The sequence below is a fragment of the Ochlerotatus camptorhynchus genome, unplaced genomic scaffold, assembly GCF_037179485.1.
Source record: "Ochlerotatus camptorhynchus isolate MF236.1 unplaced genomic scaffold, CSIRO-AGI_Acam_v1.1 ptg000312l, whole genome shotgun sequence".
NCBI lineage: Eukaryota > Metazoa > Arthropoda > Insecta > Diptera > Culicidae > Ochlerotatus > Ochlerotatus camptorhynchus.
Window position 1 is genome coordinate 1,764,987 of NW_027040800.1, and position 21,418 is coordinate 1,786,404.

The 21,418-nt window shown below is 40.3% G+C and overlaps 1 protein-coding gene across 4 annotated transcripts in view; it reads left to right on the forward strand.

Moving 5' to 3' along the window:
• LOC135707424 (uncharacterized) overlaps positions 1-21,418 on the forward strand; it is a 505,282-nt gene that overhangs the window by 106,865 nt on the left and 376,999 nt on the right. For all 4 annotated transcript variants that reach the window (XM_065229240.1, XM_065229243.1, XM_065229242.1 and 1 more), the window contains exon 2: positions 327-1,244. In XM_065229240.1, the coding sequence (XP_065085312.1) occupies positions 623-1,244 (622 nt within the window). In that variant the 5' untranslated portion in view covers positions 327-622. The remainder of the gene's footprint in view (positions 1-326; positions 1,245-21,418) is intronic.

Here is a 21,418-nt window from a genome sequence, read left to right on the forward strand (position 1 = left end):
AGTCAAATGATCAACTCAGTTGAATTCAATTGGCTTGAAAAGTTGAGCCTGGTTCAACTTTTTTCAATTCAAGTGAGTTGATCAAGTCACTTGAATGGCATGGTTTACACGTTCAATTCGCGTTCAAGTCAGTTGAATTCAACTGAGTTGATCAATTGACTTGCCCTGTTTAAACCCAGCTTACTGTAGGTAGGACCTAATGAAAATTTACGCGAGCAATTTCCCACTGTTTTCACTCATTACATTTATTCAATAGTATAAAGAAAAAATAAAACACAAATGCATTTACTCAATTCCTTCCATTCTGTTTTTTGTTTGTCTTCCAGAACCAAACGGCGGCAGCTTGAGTAACGTAGCAGTGATGTGGTGGTAAACTAAACCGCAACCAGAATCAAAAGTAATGTGACAAGAAACCAATTCTAATCCAATTTGAGCGCTGTACTGAGAAACACCCGTCAAAGTACAAGAAAGTGAAGCGCACCAAGGCAGAAAAGAAGTGGTCTTTGAGAAAGTGCGTGTGCCATTTAAGGGGTGTGTGTGTGTGTGCGCGCGCCCGTGCGGTGCGGTGAGCTGGGCAAAATATAATCCCACTCAGCGCTAGCGCTACTGTCCGGCCGTCAGAATGAAGCAAACAGTGATTCTATTCATAATTGGTTGCACCGTGCTGGGGGCTGCTTTCGCGGGAGCACAGAATGCAGCAAATGGTGACCCAGCTCCGGGCCGGTCTCCGGGACCACCCGGGGTAGCGCAGCTACCGAACACCGAGCACGGAGAGCCCATGGACGGTGAAACGCCGACGTTCATCTTCACCAAGGATGACACCGCTGGTAGTCGTTCGCCGTTGACGTCGAACGACGTTCTGGATCCACCGCCGGGCGATGATGATGACGACGTCGGTGGTGGTGGTGGTGGTGATTCAGAACAGTTCGCAGGTGACGTCAGCAGTGAATCCTCCCGAAGCAGCAGTGTGCTGGCTGCTTCCGGGGAAAGTGAAGAAGTGGAACTGGCTGGTTCTGTGGGAGGGGAACTTCAGGTCGAGAATCAACTGGAAGGGGAACCGGGACCGGAGCAGGTAGAAGTGGAACCTTGCTCGAGGAGTATCGAGGATTATCTGAAGCCAGACGATAAGATTGTGCGGGTTGGCAAAGACGACGACAGCAGAGGCGAGACGCACCTGCAGGTTCACGTCGTTCATGACGTGTTTGACACCGCTAATGGAATTGTTCCGGGCGTTGTGTATCGAGGTAAGTGGAAGCCATTTTTCCGTTACAGATCTACCTATCTAGGTAGCTAGCAGCAGTCGGGAGAAGGTCGTGGAAAGTTATGTTTATTTATTGATTCCGCCAAATGGACTTCTGAACTCGGTAGCCTTGGGCATTGGGCTTTAACGAGAGCCGATTTTTCAAGAGAATTTTTACGGTCTCGGTAATTAATGGCCCAAAACCCAATCCTGTCATGAGGCAAACCATTACAGAAAATCCATCCCCATAGGCCCCAACGCGTACCGTCATTAACCTTTTCATGACGATTCGGGGATGCAGTCAATCAACGTGGTTTGTGGTCACAATGGGGCCACAGTGAGACGATTCCAAACAACAAATGGCCAAAACATCTTTTGATCAATGAAAACCCATGTTACTTACGAAATGTTGGGGTGTTGAATCCGAATCTGAGGTTGTTTATCCATTGAAATTTGTATTTCTCATGTCTCTCGTTATGTTTTTTTTTATTAGAATCATCAGTATTTTTTTTTGATTTGAGAAAAGTATTGAATTTTTAATATAAATGACCAGTTCCACGCGAAATAGAAAAATAATTATATAAAAATAAATTATTGGACCTTCTCCGATTTGCATGAAACTTTGCACATCTGTTTGTTATAGGCAATCATTCACCTTTTTTTTTTGCAAAAAATCAGTTATTTCGTATATTGTATTTATTAAGAGATGTACTAGCCTATGGCTAAAAATCTCTTTAATAAAGAAAAAAAAAACGATATTGCATTTTTTTTTTTCAAAATAGCGTCTTTGACATTTTTCAATAAAATGTTGCAGTGAAATCTCACTGTTGATCGAAATGACGTCGGAGACCAAGTAGTTATTATATACAGCTTTATTTTTTACTACAATTTTGTCTCAGACGGCATTTCGATCAGAAGTGACGGTTACGTACAACATTTTTTCTAAAGTGCCAAGGACGCCATTTTGAAGAAAATTCAGGATCAAAAATGGTCAAATTATAGCAAATATGTAACTGATTGCCTACAAAAATCAATTTTGCATCAAGTTTCATGCAAATCGGATATAGACAGATTTTTTTTCTATTTGGCCTGGAACTGCTCTTTGCAGCTTGGTTTAAAATTATACAAAACTCAATGACCACAGATTTGTTCTACACTTTTTTCCATGGAACTTTATCTTCGGTGCCATAAACACTTATGCCACCATTAGAGCTTCTGCAAATTGGGTAAAATTGTAAATTAAAAAAAAAAATGATGCGAATTTTCCACTTTTGATTTTTGACCAGCGATTTCCCACCGTACGTGCGCTTCAGCGATGAGTATCGATCAACCAGGAGGACGAGTAATTATTTTGGACCATTTCTTTCTGTTTTTTTTTTCGCTCACCTCCCACTTCTCGATGGCGCTGTCATTGTCGCTGTCTGTCATTAATTTCATTCCGGATGTTAATTGTTATTGTTTGGTGGAAATTGAACGTCAACCGACCTCGCTGCAGCACGATGAAGCCGATGCTGGTGGAATGGTTATCCGTGTCGTCGTCCTGATGGTAAATTTTCACGCACGTCCATACATGTTATTTGCGGGGTTTATTTGATGGGGAACATTAGCTCAAATAGGGTCGTAAAGAAGGGAATTAATCGACGGTGAGTGTGGAGTAATGTTGCTAATTGTAATGGTACGATCCTGATGAGGATTTTAGTGCTACGAAAGTCATTAGCATTTCAAGCAAGGGTTTATTTAAAATGTACCTTATCTACATTTATTTGCATCGAAAAATTGTGTCGTTTTCGTTTTAATGCAATCAACTTTTTACCTCAGGATTCTGGACCAACATTAGAAATGGGCGGTTCAGCCAACCGGTAACAATCATGGAATTGAAAGAAGAAAAAAAAACGTATCTCCAGATATTTTGCGACTGATTAAAATACTAGTAAACGAAATTTGTTAAGAGTACAAATGAAATCAAGGATTATATATATTTATAGCATTCATGATCAGTAACAAAAGCGATAGCTTGAGCTTGAGCTTGATTGACCGCCCACGGTTGCTACTCTGTTCCTGCCAGATCAGCTGTAATTACACAGAGAACCAATAGACGATGCTTGGGACTAGCAATCACCCTCAATGTGTAAAAACTGGTGATCTCAAATAAGGCAATACCAGCGCCGGCCGCGCCCAAACACAGGTCAAGAAAGAAATGGGAAGGATTGTGTTGACATGACACTCGCTTTGATGGAAGCCGAGAACACCTCTGCACTTCCACGAGGAATCACTGGGATGTTTGCTTGCAGCAGGGTTCGTTTTGGTAAACGATAAGCTGAATTGATGTCCTAACGATAATATAACGCGAAGGAGCTTGGGACTAAACCCATGGTCTTTTGCTCAGTAAGTAAAAACGTTTGCCACTAGGCAGACGAGCACATTTTTAATCACCGAGTTGCTGTTATTACCATGTAGTCATATTAACAAATAAAACGATTGACGAATCTTGAATGTGGATGGGCCTGAGATTAGACTCATGATGTTCTGCTCAGTAAGCAAAAACGGTTGCTTTAAGGGCACCGAGCCCCTCATATCACATAATACCGTTGCTCAAATTTGTGTATCCATTCAAACCCGGAACCAACGACAACAACGAGTTTCGCAAAATACACGATACACAAGTGATTTTACCATAAATCTCTTTGATATGTAAGGACTTGGGACCGCGTTTTTTGCTCAGTAAGCAGGCCACTGTAACCGACGATCTTTCAAATCCAAAAACTAAAAACTACGAAAAAGTACTAAGGCCTTCATTAAGTTCAATTTCACGCGACGTTCAATGACAGGGTCCTATCCAGGATTACATCTGAAAAATCCAAATCTGGCCAACGCCCACCTAAACCTGTTCTAATCCACCTGAAATGACTAACGAATGGAATACCTTGACTTCCCAGCCATGCAAAAGTCTCATTCCGTGCCTTATGGCAACTTGATGATTCTATTGCGCTCATCTTTTGGCACCACCCAGGGGAGACTTGGTCCTGTACCCAATGCTTAACTTATCTCCATTCCACTCAGCTACTCGCAATTTCTTGTGATATAGTGGGCGGAATATTATTATATGAGACAATTCAATGCAGACGTCTTTCCAAATTTGGCAGATCGACAGGTAATCGGTGAGTTACTACGATAGTTGCTATTCAACAACTCAACAACGTCCCATCGTCAACGCCTGCTATGAGAATTTCCCATTGCAGACGTCAACGAAATGACGTCATCGAGTTATTGATCAACTACCCTGGTTATCGCCTGGTACCTTATAGCACGATGCTAGGAGGCGAACCGGAAGAATCGATGAGTTACCTTTCCCTCCTCATGATCAGTAACAATAGTAATAATACAAAAACTGCGGTGCCAAAGTTTCAGAGTTTGTATATCACAAAAACTGTTGACTGATTTAAGGACAGTAGACGAACAAAGCCGAATGATTTTTTTTTTTTATTATAATCACTTTAACACTCTTGGGTCATTCGTGACTTGTCCGTGTCTCGTGACTTTGGCGTGAGAGGTATGGATTCTAACCACTACGCCGGGGTCGCCCCAAGCCAAATGATTGAGCAAACTCACGAATTGGCTCACCGTGGCGTTTTGGAGAACAAAAGACAGATTTCAAAGAGATTCTTTTTTCCAAGAATGATCAAGATGCCGTATCACTATTATTAGGAGTGATCGCCATCGTTTGACTAATAGCATTATCCCAGCACGGCATTATACTTCAGTGCACTGCCGTACTGTGAGTTGTTCTCCAAATGTCAAAGGGTTCTATCAGCCCCTTGTCGAAGAACTTACGCCTTTTATTGAAAATTGCCGGACGGTGGCATAGCAAATGTTCCGAGTCTTCCTTTTCTATGCCACAGAAGCGACATACATCATCTTGAATTTTTCCAATCAGCTTCAAGTGAAAACGGCTCGGACAATGACCTGTTTTAAGACCTGCATATATACTAAGATCTTTCTTTGAAAGTTCCAGGATTTTGTGGGTCACAGAAATGTTTGGATTAATAAATCGCTTCGACTGCCTACCAATAGAAGTGTTCTTCCAGTTTTCCTCCACTTTTGAATATTCCCACGCTTTTAGCTCAATTCTAAGAGATGCAGCCGATAAGCCACAGAAGGGCTCTGGCCCCATGAACTTATGAGCCGATCCGAGTCTTGCTAGTGCGTCAGCTCTTTCATTTCCCTCAATCCTGCAATGACCAGGAACCCAATATAAGTTGACTTGATTATGACAAGACAATTTTTGAAGTGATTGAACACACTCCCAGACAAGTTTTGATGTACATGTCGCCGACTTTAAAGCATTTAGAGCAGCTTAACTGTCGGACATGACGCATATATTTGAACTCTTATAGTTTCTACGCAAACATATAACGGAACACTCTAAAATTGCTTGGATTTCAGCTTGGAACACAGTTGGCCATCTGCCCATAGGAACCGATATTTCTATCCCTGGGCCAGTTACTCCTGCTCCCACTTGATTGTTCAATCTTGAACCATCTGTATAAAAAACAATCGATCCTGGACGAAGAACCGGGCCACCAAATTGCCATGAATTACGCCCAGGGTCAACTACTTCAAAAAGTCTTTTCTCCATCCAATCTTAGTTGTTCCTTACTAGAAAGTTGATACTAACAGTTTTTAGAATCCTAAGATGTCCTATAAGGTCTCCTTCAAAGAGTTTCACTGACGTTGTAATCCTTAGAGCACACTTTTCGGCTTCTAATTGTACAAATTGATGCAATGGTAGCATATAAAGCAAAACATCCAATGCCTTCGATGGTGTACTTCTCATTGCACATGTTATTGAGAGAGTTGCTAACCTTTGGAGTTTTTCTAACTTTCTCTGAACAACACTCTCTTTTGTTTTTGGCCACCAGACCAATGCACCATAAGTAATCCTGGGTTTCACAATTGCTGAATAAATCCAACATTTTCGGTTTCAGTCCCCACTGTTTACCGAATGTTCTTTTGCATTTCCATAGAGCATTAGTAGCTTTGTTTATTGCCTGCTCTAGGTGCATATTCCAATTAAGTTTACTATCGAGGATTACTCCAAGATATTTAACAGCATTAGAAAGTTCCAAAAGTGTGCCTTTCAATCTTATGTCTAACGTCTAATGAAAATTTCTTCCTTCAGGTAAATGGCACGATAGTAGTTTTAGAAAGATTTATGTTTAATCCTTTCCTATCACACCACGATGAGACAAAATTTAAAGCAATTTGCATTCTGTTAGCGTTAATACAATCATATTTGCCACGTACAATCATCTGCGAAGCCAATTATTTCGAAGCCTTGGGCTATTAAATTTTTGAGAAGATCATCAACTATTGAAGACCACAATAGAGGTGATAACACGCCTCCTTGCGGGCATCCTTTGGTTGCTCTTACACTGATGAGTGAGCTTCCAAGGTTTGCTGATATTTCTATTTTTGATAACATTTCATCGATCCAATTTACAATGCTTTGATCGAACCCACGTTTCATCATAGCTGTAACCATTGAATCGTGAGATGAATTATCGAATGCACCTTCAATGTCAAGGAATGCAGCAAGTGAAATTTCTTTTGCTTCAAAAGATCTTTCTAGTTTTGTAACAACCGTATGGAGTGCTGTTACTGATGACTTACCTTCCTGGTATGCAAATTGATATTTGCTCAGAGGATCATCTATTATTTTTTCCATTATTTTTAGCAAAATAAGCTTATTGGCCTGAAGGATTTTGGTGAAGTTTTATCCTTTTTATTAGCCTTGGGAATAAAAATAACCCGCACTTGTCGCCACACTGCCGGTATATAGCTTAATATTAAGCTTGCTCGAAATATCTTTGTTAGAATAGGCATTTAAACCGCTTTTCCCTTCTGTAGTAGTACAGGAAAAATTCCATCCCTACCTGGTGACTTGAAAGGTTCAAAGGAGTCAATCGCCCATTCAACTTTTCTTTCCGTAAAGATTTTGTTGGCGAAAGTGCAAGCATCAGCTCTTGTTCTGTCTAACTCAGTCGTTTCATTCAATATTTCATGAATATCCGTCCTGGTTTCATCGATACCAATTGCTGTTGTTGTCACGTTTTGGTCTTCGTTTGAATTAATAATAGAACATGGAAAATGCGTTCTCATCATCAACTCTAACGTTTCATTTGTAGAAGTAGTAAAAGAGCCATTCTCTTTTTTCAAAGTGCCCAGACCATTGGAATGATCTTTAGCGACTGCGACTGTTGAAATATTTCTCAATAAATGGCACACCTGACCTGATAGTGAGCGATAATGAGCCAGCCATTTGTTTGAACGAATTAAATTGGTAACTCTTAAGAGTTGATGAGTAGTTGAATGCCGATGGCGAAATCCAAACATTCTATTTAAAATTATCTTTTCAAAAAGTTTACTTATTGAAGGAAGCAAACTTATTGGACGGTAGCTAGAAGCTTCAGCTGGATTTTTATCCGGCTTCAAATTTGGAATAACTTTTGCATTTTTTCCATTTATCAGGGAAGTATGCAAAATGGAAACATCTGTTAAATAATTTTACCAAGAAAGACAAGGTACTCTCTGGGAGTTTTTTGATGAGCTTTCATATTTTGAAACTTTTTTGTTATAGATCTTACTTCGTCCAAATCAGTCCCCCAGGAATCATCAAAAATATTTTCCCGAGAGAAAATATTCAGAAAATCCCGAGCAACCTGATTCTCAATAGGACTAGTAAGACCCAAACTGAAATTGTGGGAACTCTCGAATTGCTTTGCAAGTTTCTGAGCTTTTTTCCAAATTTGTGATCAAAATTTTACCACCTTCTTTATGCGCTGGAATAGGCTTTTGAGGTTTTTTTTTTAAAAAAAATTGTGAGTTTCCAAAGGGTTTGGAACTTGGGTCTAATTTAGACACATTATTTTCAAAAGTTTTGTTCCTCAGTGCAGAGAATCGCTTTTTAATTTGTTTTTGCAAATCCCGCCAGATAACTTTCATGGCAGGACCGCGTGTTCTTTGATAATGTCTCCTACGGACATTTTCAAGACGGATCAAGAGCTGAAGATCGTCGTCTATTATAATTGAATCTAATTTAACCTCGCATTTTGGAACTGAAGCAGCTCTTGCTTCGGCTATAAAAGTAGTCAGAGATTCAAGAGCATAATTAATTTCATCTTTGGTTTGCAAAGGAATGTTTGGATCGAAGTTATATTCCATAAATGTTCGATATTGGAAATTGAAAGTAGAGCTGTTGGGATTACAAATTATTTCTTGGGATATTTCAAAAGTTACTGGAAGGTGATCAGAGCCAAAGTCAGCATGAGTAACCAATTGGCTACAAAGTCGACATGAATCAGTTAAGACCAAATCAATAGTTGAGGGATTACTTGCAGAAAAAAAGCATGTTGGGCTGTTTGGATATCGAATAGTGTAATAACCAGCAGAACGATCATCAAACAGAATATTACCATTGGAATTGCTTTGAGCATTATTCCAAGAGCGGTGTTTTGCATTAAAATCACCAATCATGAAGAATTTAGACCTATGACGGGTAAGTTTCTGAAGGTCACCCTTGAGGAAATTCTTTTGCTGGCCTACGCATTGGAATGGCAAATAGGCAGCTATAAACGTAAGTTGTCCAAGTTTTGTTTCAACAGAAACTCTCAATGTTTCAAAAACTTTGGTTTCAAATAAAGAAAGAATTTTATGTTTGATTCGTCTATGAATAAAGATGGCAACGCCACCACAGGGTCCATCAAGGCGATCATTTCTATAAATCAAGTAATTTGCGTCCTTCTTAACCTTATGGTCAGGTTTAAGGAACGTTTCAGTTATATCGGCAATATGCACGTTATGAACTCTCAAAAAGTTAAATAGCTCGTCTTCATTATCTTTAAGAGATCGAGCATTCCAATTTACAATATTTAATGCTTTAAAATCCATTACTGACAATATTGTTTGCAAATTTAACTTCAGTTTGAATAGCATCAAACATGGAGTTAGATTTAAGCATATCAGAAATCATGTCAATTAATGATTTCTGTAAAAATTCCATTTTAGGGGCAGCAATGCTTCCTAAGTCAAAATTGTCGAAAATTTCCGTTAGAATTACGTTGGTTAGTATTTTGATTTTTACCCGGTGCAATAGCAGCATAGGTAGCTCCATTAACTCGCTGAACATTGTTAGCAGTGAGGGGAGTAGGTATAGATGAAGAATTTGAAGCTACGGGTACGAATGTAGAATTTGTTCCTCGCTGACCGTTGTTTACAGCAGAGGAAGAACCTGTCGCTTAGAACGAGATTGTTGGATCGCTTTGCGAGTCTTACATTCCCAAAAATTGGATTTAAACATTTAAAATTCTTAGGATCTTCCTTCACAGGACAGTCGTCCTTTGCGTGAGAGGAATCACCACAATTCATGCATTTAGCTGGCATGTAGCAATTTGTAGCATCCCTGGCACTTACGGCACTGAGTGAGGTTTTGGAAATTTCCTCCAGTTTTCCTGAAGTGTTCCCACTTCACTCGGACATGGAGCATAAGGCTAGCTTTTTCTAAGGCCTTAAGGTTGTTTAGTTCACTAGACTTGAAGTGAACTAAATAAAAATCATTAGAAATCCCGTTGCGCGAATCGCCAGGACGGGATTTCATTTTAATTCTCCAAGTAATTTTGCCAGTTTATCTTTGATCTGATCCAGGGATTCACCACTGGGCAGTTTTTTCATGGCAACCTTGAACACACGTTCAGTTTTGGTGTCGTAAGTAAAAATAATTGTGCTGCTTCTCAGTAAGATACTTGAGAAGACATTTAAATCCGTCCAAGGTTTCAGCCAATACACGGCATTCACCCTGACGTCCAATTTGTAGTGACTTTGTGCTTAACTTTCACGAAGTTCAAAAGATCCATGCGAAGAGCATGGAAATCTCTAGTGGTTATCACAATAGGGGGAATCTTTTCCTTCTTGGCATTAAGTCGGGAAAGTTTACTAGAATTTTTCTTGGATGATGGATCAAGAGTTTGCCCCTTTCTTGTGCGTTTAGTAAATTTTTATCCAAATCGACTTCCTAGTAGATTACAATAAGAATCAGAAGGATCGAAGAGGAATTTTCCAAATCGATATCCAAGAAGGATTACCTCGGGTAGGGTCCAAACAAGGATCCAAGAGGAATAAGAGTTGAACAAGGTAAAAAATTTACAGGTATATTGAGCACTGAAAAGTGCTGTTTAAATTTGTTGTAGCTTTAGGTAGTAGTAACACTTCCTTCAGCAAAAAGCATCATATTCCTGCTGTTTATCCCCATTTCTTATCCTAAATTTATCCAAGTTCATGATATAACCAATAACCCGGGAGCGCTGATTCTCAGCGCGGGAGAAGGTTGAATTCTTGAAAGAAACAATAGGTTACTTCATTCCATTGATTTAAAAGCATAAGGTGTCACAATAAAACTATTAGAAAAGTTAGTTTCGGACATTACCCAAGAAACACCATTTGTTTCTCAGCGAGTAACAACAACCTTAGTGTCGTGCATATAAAACTTCATTGTACCTTGAAAAGCGCAGAAGGTGGAGTCTCTTTGCAACTTATGTTTGTGGCATAAGGTGTTGCAAATAAGGTGCATGTAGCATGATATTTGAATGACACAAGTTGTTAATGAGGTTTTAACTGACTTAACTGCAATGTTTCACTGAAATATTTAAAACAGTACTGTGATGTTGGAATATTTGTGAAGCAACATAAATTCGCCCGGTAGTGTTCAGTTTGTAAGAAAAACTTTTTTTTCCTTAAAAGTGCCCGTTTGGACGGATGGTAGTAAACATAATTACCTATCCTGAGGCAAAGTTTCATCCAAATCAAACATGGCTATTTTTTTAAATCGACTTGAAATTTTAAAAATAGTTTTTTTTTCAGTGTGGGTCTTAAATGAATTTTTTTCCAGTATGTTTTTCGATAACTTGGGCAATTTCCTAAAAGTCATCCATACAACACATTTTTGTAGGAGTTGTCATTTTCCATAATATTTTTTTTTTTTTTTAAATCGGCAGTGAAAGTTTGCCCCTTCTCAAATGTTAGTCTAGATAAATTTTGGAAAAACTAAGTATGCAAAGTGGCATATTTAGTCAAGGTCCACACATCCGGAAGTTTCATTGAAATCTGAGAGGGTGCTGCCAGCTCCGAATACGATTTGGCGCGAAATACGTCTAATCAGAACATGCAAATCTTGGATTTCGCTTTGGTGAATGAAGCAACGCTCTCTCGATGCCACATTGAAGCAGCTGTAGAACCACTCTCTTTTCTTGATGCCGATCATCCCGCTTTTGAAGTAGCTATTAGTCTCGCACAGCCTACTGAATTTGAGAGTTTCCCGGATGAACCTGGACTTGACTTTCTCCGCGCTGATTTTGGAGGATTACTTGAAGCGCTTTGCCAAACTGACTAGCACATCCTTGAATCCGCTGAAGATATTGACATTGCTGTAGAGTACTTCACCAGTGTGTTGAAGAGTTAATTGGTTGATTTTGTTCCACTGCGCAGGCCATCTTCGAAACCACCTTGGGGAAATATACATTTACGACGACTCAAACGTCTAAGATCCAAAGCACTCCGAACCTACTGCCAGTCTCGTTGTCCTTCTTCCAAGTAACATTTCGCACGTGCTAGTAACAATTATCGCACGTATAACCGTTATCTGTACAAACGCTACTGCAAACGAACTCAGGAAAATCTACGCAGACATCCACGACATTTTTGGAAATTTGTCGACTCTAAACGGAAGGAGAATGGGTTACCCGTTGAGATGTTTCTGGGCGATGAAGTCACCACCTCCGCTTTGGAAAAGTGCAATTTGTTTGCCACTCACTTTAGAAGGGCATTTAATGATTCTACGTCGTCTGCACGTCAAATCACAGAAGCTTGTAGAGATACACCTAGTGGGGTCTGTTCTCTGAGAAGCTTTGCGATCACGTCGAATCAGGTGGACTCCGCAATAAACAAATTGAAATACTCTGTGTCCAGTCCATATGGCATACCGTCATGCATTTTGAAAAAAAAACACGACACTTTTCAACATATCATTATGGAAGCGTAGTTTTCCCACAAGCTGGAAAACATCGGTCATGTTCCCCGTGTTTAAAAAGGGGGATCGACAGAACATCGAGAATTACAGAGGAATAACTTCGTTTTGTGCTTGTTCGAAGGTTTTCGAAATCATAATAAATGATGAACTTTTCGACTCCTGCAAGAATTATATTTCTACGGATCAGCACGGTTTCTACCCTAAAAGATCAACATCTACCAATCTCGTCCAGTTTACTTCGTTTTGCGTACGCAACATTGATGCTGGTGCTCAGATCGACACCGCATACACTGATTTGAAATCAGCTTTCGATAGAGTTGACCACGTAATATTACTGAAACGTCTAGGAAGAATTGGTGTCTCTGCGGATCTTGTTAGCTGGTTTGGATCATACCTCACGGATCGTAGCCTCACCGTTAATATTGGATTTGAATCTTCGGAACAATTTTCAAACTTATCTGGCGTGCCACAGGGTAGGAACTTGGGTCCTTTGTTATTCTCACTCTTCATTAACGAGCTTTCTCTCGCACTACCATCTGGCTGCCGTGTGTTTTACGCTGATGACGTCCAAATATACATGATCATTAAAGGTATCGAGGACTGCTATGCTCTACAATTGCTGCTGAATAGTTTTGCCGATTGGTGCACCCGGAACATGCTGACGTTGAGCAGCCACAAATGTAACGTTATATCGGTTCATCGCAAGCTCAACCCAATTACGTATGGTTATTCAATTAATGGTCAGTCCCTTGAGCGTTGTCTTCAAGTTCGTGGTGTTGGTGTCATCCTGGATTCAGTGCTGACCTTCCAATCGCACTACAACGATATTATCTGTAGAGCCAACCGACAGCTGGGATTTATGTTCAAAATATCCTGCGAATTTACCGATCCTCTCTGCCTCCGGTCTCTGTACTGCGCACTGGTGCGATCGATTCTGGAAGCCAACTCTGTAGTATGGTGCCCGTACCAGTAAACCTGGACTGGTAGGATCGAAGCAATTCAGAGAAAATTTGTGAGATATGCCCTAAGACGCCTTCCGTGGCAAGATCCGTTAAACCTACCACAATATGGAGATCGATGAAGATTATTGGGACTGCAGACGCTTGAGCAGAGACGGAATGATGCCCAAGCGGTGTTTGTAGCTAAACTTCTCACAGGAGAAACTGACGCACCGGAGCTACTAGGTCAACTTAACCTTTACATTCCTGAACTATTACTTCGCCAACGGAACTTTTTGCTGCTTGAGCCCCGCAACTCCTTGTACGGCCTTCATGATCCTGTCCGCTTTATGTCCACTAGGTTCAACGAAGTCTACATCCTCATCGACTTCAACTTTACTGTGGCAACATTTGAGCGTAGACTGACTGAATTGCATTAATGGATCGAGTGAGATTCGTTATTGTGAAAGGTGAGTAATATTCCATTGCTCCTAAATTGTAACGATTATGCTACCTGTATCCTTTTTTTTTCTCGATTCACCACTGCCAACGAGGATTGCTTCGGATGATGGATGTCCAATGTAGCTGATAGAATTATATTTTTTTATGTTTTTGACTACAGTTGCTATTTGAAGCCATGTTCACTTTATGTTATGTTCACGAATGTGCTTGTTTTGTAATGTTTGTACTGTATTGTGAAAAGATATGGGGTTTTTACGCCATTTAAATTGGCTTTTCCCCATCACCACATTCATTAAGACGATAAAAAGTCAGATGAATAAATAAATAAATAAATAAATAATCGATTTCCCCAAAGTCTCACACACCATTAACAAACAAATGATTTTTGAACCACTACCTTTTCAGAACAAAACAGTAAACATCGGCCATAAGACAGTCCTTGTACATTCAAACGTAATAATTGCCGTTTCACCAGAATTCGAACAAATAGTCAAAACTCATATTTATAAACGAAACCGGCTCTTGAATATTACTAACAATCTGTGTATTGCGCCTTTAGCTCAAGGACGAAGTGGAAAATGCCCCTTCAAAGAAACCCGCCCACTGCAGAAATCAAGCTTTTGACCTATGGCACTTTAGTGGTCAAAGCTACACTACATGATGTGTTGATGAGTAAAGGGTGATACGGTCAAAATTTGGTCAATATCAACTTGACGTATTTCTTTCAATTTTGCGTTTAAAAAACCTGAACACCCCTCATTTTGAAGGTGTGTGTGTGTAGAATGTTGCTCCTACTTTGATTTTGAAATTCACTCTTCAGTTGTCAAAATGCCGTCCAAGCAAGAAGAGCAGCGTATCAAAATTTTGTTCGCGCATCGCGAAAATCCGAGCTACTCGCACGCAAAGTTGGCAAAATCGCTAAAAGTTGCCAAATCAACCGTTACAAATGTAATTAAAGTGTTTGGGGAACGTTTGTCGACAGCCAGGAAGTCTGGATCGGGGGGAAATCGAAAACCGGAAGCCGCTGAGACGACAAAGAGAGTTGCCGGTAGTTTCAAGCGAAACCCTAACCTCTCTCTCCGAGATGCCGCAAATAAGCTGGGTGTATCGTCAACAACCGTGCATCGAGCCAAAAAACGAGCCGGACTATCGACTTACAAGAAGGTAGTGACTCCAAATCGCGATGATAAACAAAATACGACGGCCAAAGCGCGATCCCGGAGGCTGTACACGACGATGCTGACGAAGTTTGACTGCGTGGTAATGGATGACGAAACCTACGTCAAAGCCGACTACAAGCAACTTCCGGGACAGGAGTTTTATACGGCAAAAGGAAGGGGAAAGGTAGCAGATGTTTTCAAGCACATGAAACTGTCAAAGTTTGCAAAGAAATATCTGGTTTGGCAAGCCATCTGTACCTGTGGCTTGAAAAGCAGCATTTTCATAGCTTCCGGGACTGTCAACCAAGAAATTTACGTGAAAGAGTGTTTGAATAAACGTCTGCTGCCTTTCCTGAAGAAACACGGTTGTTCCGTACTGTTTTGGCCGGATTTGGCATCTTGCCATTACGGTAAAAAGGCCATGGAGTGGTACGCCGCCAACAACGTGCAGGTGGTTCCCAAGGACAAGAACCCTCCCAACACGCCAGAGCTCCGCCCAATTGAGAAATACTGGGCTATTGTCAAGCGGAACCTAAAGAAGACCAAAAAAACTGCTAAGGGCGAGCAGCAGTTCAAGGCAAACTGGCTTTCTGCGGCGAAGAAGGTGGACAAGGTGGCTGTACAAAATCTGATGGCAGGGGTCAAGCGTAAGGCCCGGCAATTCGGATTTGGAAAAGCGGAAGCCTAACTGAATATTTTTTCTGAATTTTATGCTAATTGAACTTGAAAAAGAAATTTAATTTGATTTTTTAAATAAACGATTTCACCGATTTACACGCGTTTTCCCTTGACCAAATTTTGACCGTATCACCCTTTAGTACTTGCGGAATAAATCAAAAAGAGCTAAAAGGCAATTATCGTATCATTTTTCACAACTGTTCAGTTATTATTCAAGGTAGGCTGTTCGAAAAACTGGAGTTGAGTAATTTTACCACTCGAAAACAATCAAATAGAGGAAACCCACCAGGAAAGATTTTTCAGCAACTCATTACTACACAAAATGCACATCGAAAATAGACGACATTTGGAATTACTGAGGAAACGGCATTTCTCATCAATTGGAGTTATCTTTACAGTAATTACGATAACCATAATCGTTATGACCTACAGAAAACGCCTCGAAATAGCAACATTTTTCAAGAAACGCACGGGACGTGCTTCTTTTGAGGAAGGAGTAGTTAAACACCAATCCACCCCCGTCTTAGAGCCATCACCGGAACTAGCAGACTTTAAACCCAACATTGCACCCAGCATCAATATAATTCGTCAACATCGTTCAATCAACATTCCCACAACAAATGATCTTCCCACAGATTATGCAGCATAAACAGAGCAGCCGGAGAGTTATGGGTGTGTGTATGTCGTCTAGGGGTGTAATTAAATTGAAGGACAATAAAATCGAAGAATTCAGTTTTAGCTTTGGAGTAGAGTAGTTCGTCTTAGATTTTTTTTTTTTTTAATTTCGAATGCCTCGGTAAAGTTTTAACTTATATACGGCTTCTTTGAAGGTATATCATTATGTATTATCTATTTGTAACTTCAATATAGCAACACAAATGTTAGCTGGGTTATCTAAGGCTTGTACTCGAAAAAATGCACCATTTTTATCCGTGTGTTACTTTTTTATCCGTGTGTTACTTTTTTATCCGTGGGTAAAAATTGATGAAAATCTGACTATAACTAGTTTGGAGTGAATTGTTAACATGTGCAAAATTTCATAACAATCGGTTCAGTGGTTATTGAGATGGCATCGAAACAAGAAGAAAATCGCCGGAGAATTTTGCGCGCCGTCATGGAAAATCCGACTGCGACCATGAGATGGTTCGGAAGACAATTGGGAATCACCCATACAACTGTGTCTCGGGTGGTAAAATCGTTTAAGGAGTCCCAGACGACCGAGCGGTGGGCTGGAAGTGGAAGAAAATCGAAGATAGCTGACCCTGTGAAGGCCCGGAAGGTGTTGAATTATTTCAAGCGTAATCCGAACCTTTCGATTCGCGAGGCGGCTCTGAAGGCAAAGTGTTTCGCCTGGTTCGTTCAGCAAACCATGAAACGAGCTGGGCTTCGTGTATTCAAGGTCCGGAAGGCACCGAACCAGCGTGATCAATAAAACACGGCGGCCAAATCCCGCGCAAGGAAGCTGTATCGAGAGTGGTTAACGAAACCGATGTGTGTGGTTATGGATGACGAAACCTACATCAAGGCAGAGGCCAAGCAGAAACCGGGACTGGAGTTCTACCTTGCCAAATTACGGTTTGATGTTCCGAAAGACATAAGGAAGAATAAAGTGGACAAATTTGCCAAAAAATACTTGCTCTGGCAGGCCATATGCCAACGCGGTAAATTGAGTAAAAGCGTACATCATAATGGGTACTGTCAACAGCGAAATTAACCGCACCGAATGCCTCCAGAAGCGTCTGTTGCCCTTCCTGCGGTTCCACGAAGGTGAGACATTATTTTGGCTGGACCTGGCATCATGCCATTACGCACGATCGACGTTGGATTGGTACAGAGACAATAACGTTGTTTTTGTACCAAAAACCGCCAACCCCCCAAATTCACCAGAGATTCATTCGGTGGAAAGATTTTGGGCCATAATGAAGGCCAAAGTTCAAAAATCGTCCAAGGTGTTTAAGAATGAGCTGGAGTTGAAGAAAGAATGGATGAAAGTGACCAAATAGGTCGGCTCCACCATTGCAGGAAATGTCATGAGGGGTCTTAAGGGAAAGGTGCGGGCTTTCAGCGATGGAGAGGAAATTGAATAAAGTAATTTTGCCGAAACATAATCCATATGTATTAGTTCATTCCCTGAAAGTTTCAAGAAAATCCGACTTAAAACAAATTTTTGGCGAACACTTTTGTCTAGTGCATTTTTTTCGAGTACAGGCATTTACATTTATTTTCATCGAAAAATTATGTCGTTTTCGTTTTAATGGAGTCAAATTTTTACCTCAGGAGTCTAGACCAACATTAGACATGGGTGGTTTAGCCAACCGGTAACAATCATGGAATTGAAAAAAAAAATCGTGTCTCCAGATATTTTACGACTGATTAAAATACTAGTAAACGAAATCTTGTTAAGTGTACAAATTAAATCAAGGATATATATATTTTTTACCCTCATGATCAGTAACAAAAGCGAAAATACACTTGACGATATGAAAATAATGTAATGTATCTCGCGATCCCAACCATCCATGAAGTAGCTGTCTACGGTAAAGTCATATTATTATTTTTCTTCGCCTGGTTTTAAGGTGAACAGCCATGTTGTAAAATACGCTACAAGGGAGAAGAGGTCCAAAGTTGGTGATTCATCAAACGCAAACGTTTGTTTACGTTTCATGAAGCTCCAGCTCTGGACAGAGGGTAAAAATAGTTCTTGAGTGCTCAATTTGAGTCAATTTTCCAAACATCGATGAAGTTTGATGTGCTTCTTTGAATTTCACTGAATTTATCGGAAGTTAACTGATTTACTTAACAATTCAGACAATTTATCTAAAATTTGCAGGACTTTTCTAAGAGATCTTAAAAGTGCTTAAAGGAGGATCTGTTAACTTCAGTGCTATTAAGAAGACTTCTGAAAGGTTCAGAAAGCTTGACGGACGAGCTCCGAGTATATACAACTGAATCGGTGTTTATTTTTATTTATAATACAAATCAGGATAAATCAGGATTTTTCCTTAAATCTCAGGGTAAATAAGGTTCATATCATTTTATCAGGATGGAGGAACAAAAATCGGGAAAATCCGGATAAAACAGGATGTATGGTACCACTGCTCTATAGTCATCGTAAACTAGCTTGCCGTTGGTAGATTATGGTCATACAGTTAGATTTATTTTCAAAAGTTCACTATTGACATACAACGTTAATCCTATGTAAAAAATACAATTTCAGAAATTTCAAATTTTTATGTCAGTGTTCACTCGGCTGTCGACAAAAGCAGGCCACTCTCGATGTGTGCCACGCGATCGTCTGTTTTCTCGGCAGCAACCATTGTGTGGTCCTCCTCATTGTTCTTCATCAGCAGTTCTTTCGGTCGATGCGTCGTCGACTTTGGAAAGCAACCGTTTCGAGATGAGTGTGTGAGTGTTGACCACGTTTTGCGTCCATTGCTGCAATGGATGCGCTTTGCCCCACGATGGCGTAACTGCCATATAATGCAACCACTGAAAGCGGCTCCAGTTCTGATGGAGGAGGCTTTTTGGATAGCGGAAGATAAAGTGTTTATAGTGTTGTACCTTTTGACTATAGTTTTAAGATGTATTGTATAGTGACCAAGAATCCTCGGCTCTGTTAAGTTAATTCGGTTGAGCCTTATCAAATAAATAAATGAACAAAAAAAAAATTTTTTATGTCGTCATAAAAGAATACTGTATGGCTGAAATCGAGCGAAGTCAAAATCCGGATCCCGCCGTAGTACACTTTGTCATATCGCAGCAGCACACGTGGAATGTTTTCGATCAGATAATAATATTTATACCCATGCATTCTGAGAAATCCACCATGTGCTTAGCCGATTCAGTAGAAAAAATAAAGTTAAAAATAAACACGACACTGTTTGAAAACAAAGCTGATTATGGAAAGAAAACAACCTTCCCAACCGAAATATGGCCTTCGGCTCAAAAGCATCGAATTCAAGCCTCCCGGCTATTTACATTTATTCTGGCTCGTTCTCGTTCGCTTGATATCAATAATGGAAAATGTAATTTTCTCGAAAAGCAGTCTATCCTCTCCGGAGCTTTATCTTTTTATCCTTTCTGACAGCTAGGGTTACCATGATCTATCGCCTTGTGGTCTGGCTGAGATTCATATGAGTTTCATTTCAGGCCTAACATTTGATAACGGCACAAAAGCATTTGTAAACAAACTTTCTAAGGCCCTTTACAAGCGAACCAAAGTACGCCTACGCAAACCAATACCACTTTGGTAAAGGAGACAGTTGCCGCTATCCGATGATGTTATTGGTTTGCGTGCGCGTACTTCGGTTCGCGTGTAAAGGGCCTTAAAAAGTTTGTTTACAAATGCTTTTGTGCCGTTAACAAATGTTATGCCTGATTTCTCGTTTGCCTTATCGACTAATGTTTTCAATTCGTCTTTTTTGTCTAAAACCTATCGGTTGCCCTAGATCGAGCGCTACGGTTGGCATCATATCTATTTGTAGAAGGGTGTCTGCGGGGGCGCTCCGGAGAACGAAAAAGAAAGTGAAAATTGTGGTTTGGCAGGCGATGCTTATATATCAGTCGGCTCCTTGCCGATGGGAAAACTTTTTGTCTGACTGAAGTTCGGTTTCTGTGGGGGTCGCCTCAGACGGAAACACGCGGCGGTGCGTCGGGACATGCCCTATGTAGTAAGATGTACAGCATCGACGGCTCGCCGGGATCGACATGTTTTGCGATGTAATCAATTTATTATCGCGCTCTATTACGTATTTGTAGTGCCCGACGGTTGGAGATGAATGAAAAGCAAGTCTATACAGAGCTGGAAAAAGGGCTTGTCTGCTTTGATCGATTCTCTTCATCGACTTTCTCTTTCGTTAATAACTCAGCTACAACAACATCCCCTGTTGTATTTGACGATTTGGACGATTGATAAAAACCATGCTATGTGGCAAAAATAGCACAAAAACTGTTTGCATAGCCGTGGTTATCAAAAGAGAAAGTCGATGAAGAGAATTGAACAAAGCAGATATGCCCTTTTTCTAGCTTTGTATAGAAGTAGTGGGGATGCTGCCATCATGGATGGCTGGGTAAATAAATTAGCGAATTAACACCGGTTCGGATGGCTCGATAGTATTTTATTGTGACATCAAATGGGATTTATCGGGGCATTACCGAGTAATCGGTGCTGACTGGATGAGGTTGTTTACACTTTATTGGTTGTGGAAATTTAGAGTTGGATCTGCTTTGATTTAATTATTCGTACCCATAGCAAATTTTTTGTGTCAGATCTCTCTTCATGCTAAGTAAACCAAGTAATGGTGTGATGAAGTCCAACAAAGCTCTACGGATTATTATAATATATCAAGACATGTAGAGCATGAAGACCTCGCTTAGTCGGTAAAGGCGCAGCTACAAAGCAAGACCAGGTGGCTGAGTTCGAAATTAATAACTGTGGAATTGCATCTAGAACACTAAGTTGAGAGCACGCAATAAGCTTATGTGCGATAATAAGTCGACAGTGAGCATGCACAAGGGCGTATACGCGATGATCGATTCTCTTCATCGATTTTCTCTTTGCATTGCTACAGCTAAACGAAACAATTTTGTAGAATTTGTTCAATGTAGAGTTGTAACAGGTTGTATTGTCTATCAAAAGCAACAGCAAACGCACCGACAAACGTTAAATCTAGAGAGTTATTAACAAAATAGAAAATCGATGAAGAGAATCGATCATCGCGTATACGCCCTTATGAATGCTCACTGTCGAAATAATCTTGAAATGCGAAAAAGAAGAAGACAAATAAGAAGAGCATGAAGTGCATGCACACTGAACGAACGATTATTGAATTGCTCGAGCCCTTTAACAATATGCTTTCGAATT